At 37.1% G+C, this 2905-nt stretch overlaps 1 protein-coding gene across 1 annotated transcript in view; it reads right to left on the bottom strand.

Annotated features, from left to right (window-relative positions):
* Positions 1 to 1262: 1262 nt before the first annotated feature.
* LOC101861454 (trifunctional enzyme subunit beta, mitochondrial) overlaps positions 1263 to 2905 on the bottom strand; it is a 16309-nt gene continuing 14666 nt past the window's right edge. Inside the window, exon 14 of the mRNA XM_005103824.3 lies at positions 1263 to 2655. Within this exon, the coding sequence (XP_005103881.1) occupies positions 2620 to 2655 (36 nt within the window). The 3' untranslated portion in view covers positions 1263 to 2619. The remainder of the gene's footprint in view (positions 2656 to 2905) is intronic.

The following is a 2905-nucleotide window of genomic DNA, read 5'->3' as shown; positions in this document are numbered from 1 at the left end:
TCATGGACTGAGTGGGATACAGAATCTAAGAAGAAAGATGAAATGCGGCACTTGATAGACTTCCTTATAAAGGCAAGAATTGAATTCAAAAGCAAAGACCAAGCCATCATATCACAGATGCTGATCATCAAAGGTTACACAAGTTTGTAAACTTGTATATGATGTGCCGTAACAGCAGTACACTGAAACACAGAGGAAAGACTGAGATGAGAAAAATGAGACAACAGTAGAGGGATGTGGACGCTTCAATTGAGCTGTAGTTTTACTGCGAGTCATCACAAAGATGGACACATTTTGCCAGCGGAACAGATAAGAAAATGAATGAACAGATAACACCAGAGTGCTCCTCAACCACTCTACCTGACAGAGATAAGGTAAAGGTAAACAGATAAAGTTCCCTCAAGTCCCGGAATGCCCAGCGAACTAGAGAACACTTCATTTTCTAAAGTGTGAAACAGAATAGACAAAGCAGTCAGTTTTGGCTCAGGAACGCTTTTCTAAATGTGATTTAACCCCCCCAAAAATGCTAATACATGTACCAGTTGGGAAAAACCACAAAATTTGTTTAAAATGTCCTTCCTTTAAGGACATCAGACTTTCAGCCATGAGGAATCAAACTCATGCCCTTTTATTTAGTTTTAGTAAGATTTTACGGCACTTGCAGCACAATAAGATCATATATAAGTACTGAAGATTAGAGATGTTACAAGAGAGTAACAAACACTAAAAAGAAGGAGAGATCAGGATGATAGATGTTTGATAGGAAAGAAAGAGCAAACCACATTAGAGCACTCGCCAACCAACTGCCCATGACCTTTAAACAGACTCTGTCCAGTACCAACTGTACTAGAAGCTCCTAATACTAAGTTAATAACACTCATACTGTCAGAATTATCTAATTATTTATGACAGTAATCTGAACTGAGCCAGGAATGTAATTCCAAAAGCCAACTAGCAACGATACGCGCCTCCGATTCCAATGTGTCGGGACAAAAAGCAAACTAGAAAAAAGGTTATAGCCATTTTGTGATTCTAAAGGCTTTGAAAGTTAACATTGCCTGATGCTCCGCAAAAAGTAAAAAAAGTGCCCAACAGCTTTCATGGTCGGTGCCGGCTCCAGCATTGAAACTACTCAGCCACAGCCAGTTATAACATGGAGACATGAAAGGAGAGATTAAAAATGCCTTGTTTTCTTTGTATGTGACATTTTTTTTCATAAGATGAGTCCTGAACTTGTACCATAAAAAGTAAACAATCCTGCCTTTATTTCAAAAAGTTTTATTCATAGTTTGCAATTGTGTGTTGATCATTGGGGACGAGACAAACACATTACATCACTAAAGCAGGCTTGGTATCACAACAATACACACACAATACGCATAGATTTACCTCAGTATCAGTACTTAATCTAAACGGTTCACACAAAGAAAGCACTTTAATACTACTTATCTGTTCTCAAACCCTACAAAATGCGGGTCATTATTGAAAATAATTGCATGGTCATGCAATGTAGAATATCCGTCTTCAGATTTACGCCCCAACCCAAAGCAAAACACACCCTCTCATTCAAGATAAGTTACAGTAAAGTACAGATTTTTACAAGCATAGCTAAATACTTAATGACTATAAAAAGCTCCTGCAATATCTTGACCACAAACCTTATGCTATGATTTATTCAAATTCTGTGATAAAATAGACACAGCTGTGTGTTAGAACCATCAAAACAGAAAATAGAAAACAATCATCCCCAATTTAATCTGTTACAATTACAATGGAATGAAATCACCGACTGATTACACAGGTCAAAATCTCAGGTACACAACAAGACACAGCCAAGTATCAAAACATTTTAAAGTAAACTGTCATTAAAGTGCTCTGCAATCAAACTTCCTGTCATACAGTACACACAAAGATCTTCCCTGAGCACATCACACACTTTGCATCGCTCAAACAACCCTTTGGCCGATTGAAAAAGCTGTACAAAGTTTACCAACCAAATAGGAAGGAACACATTTGTATTTTAACTCATCTGAAATCTACAGACGAATTACCAACAAACAAGCATGCCACTTACCAGATTTATCCTCTTACAAAATTGAGAGACAACAAAATATTTTGTTACATTTATCTTGTATGTGGTAATCAAGACCACTCAGATTTCACAACAGAATGACATAACTTATTAGTGTGTCCAGCTCAGTTATGCTATCACGACAAGATGTTCCAATGTCCATCAACATTATTGTTTATGACCGCCCCTCCCTTTTTAAAAAAGCAAGAAAAAAAAACAAGCAAGAAAAAAAAAACCTCAGTGAGTCTTCATCTATGCTTTCAAGTCAATGAAAAAATTATTAAAGAACTTACTGAAAAAAAAAACAAAAAAAAACTCAATACACTTTAGTGTTGAGTCTGAAAACGTGAGAGATACAAAATCAGAAAGTCTAAAGTCATTCCAGAGATCAAGTAGAAAAAGTCCTTGGCTTTCTGAAACTGAAACACAAAATCTCAATTATGTAGAAAGTAGATGTCACTGTAATGTCATTTACAGTCTGCAACTTCAGCTTTCAATCCACCACTTCACTCAGTTACATTTAATCCCCTTGGAGGTTGTTGCTGTTATTATGACGGATAGCGCTCCACAAGCATAGCATGGCCCTGTGAAGAGAAGGAAAGAAGGAACAATCAAAAGCAAAGTAACAAGGGAAAGCAGTTTAAATTTTCACATGAGAATATATTTAACCTTATCCGTATGCCGCGTTTTATTATTGTATCCATACGACGTAGGGAACTCTGTGCCACCACTTTCGGAAGAGGAAATTTATGTATGTGTATAGTATAAGGTTTTACGGCGCTCGCAACTGCTAAGGTCATATGAGCGCGCGAAACACAAGTTGTTCACCTCTGC

Source organism: Aplysia californica, unplaced genomic scaffold, assembly GCF_000002075.1.
Source record: "Aplysia californica isolate F4 #8 unplaced genomic scaffold, AplCal3.0 scaffold00391, whole genome shotgun sequence".
NCBI lineage: Eukaryota > Metazoa > Mollusca > Gastropoda > Aplysiida > Aplysiidae > Aplysia > Aplysia californica.
The sequence above is the reverse complement of the archived record's forward strand: the minus strand, read 5'-3'. Positions and strand labels throughout refer to the sequence as shown.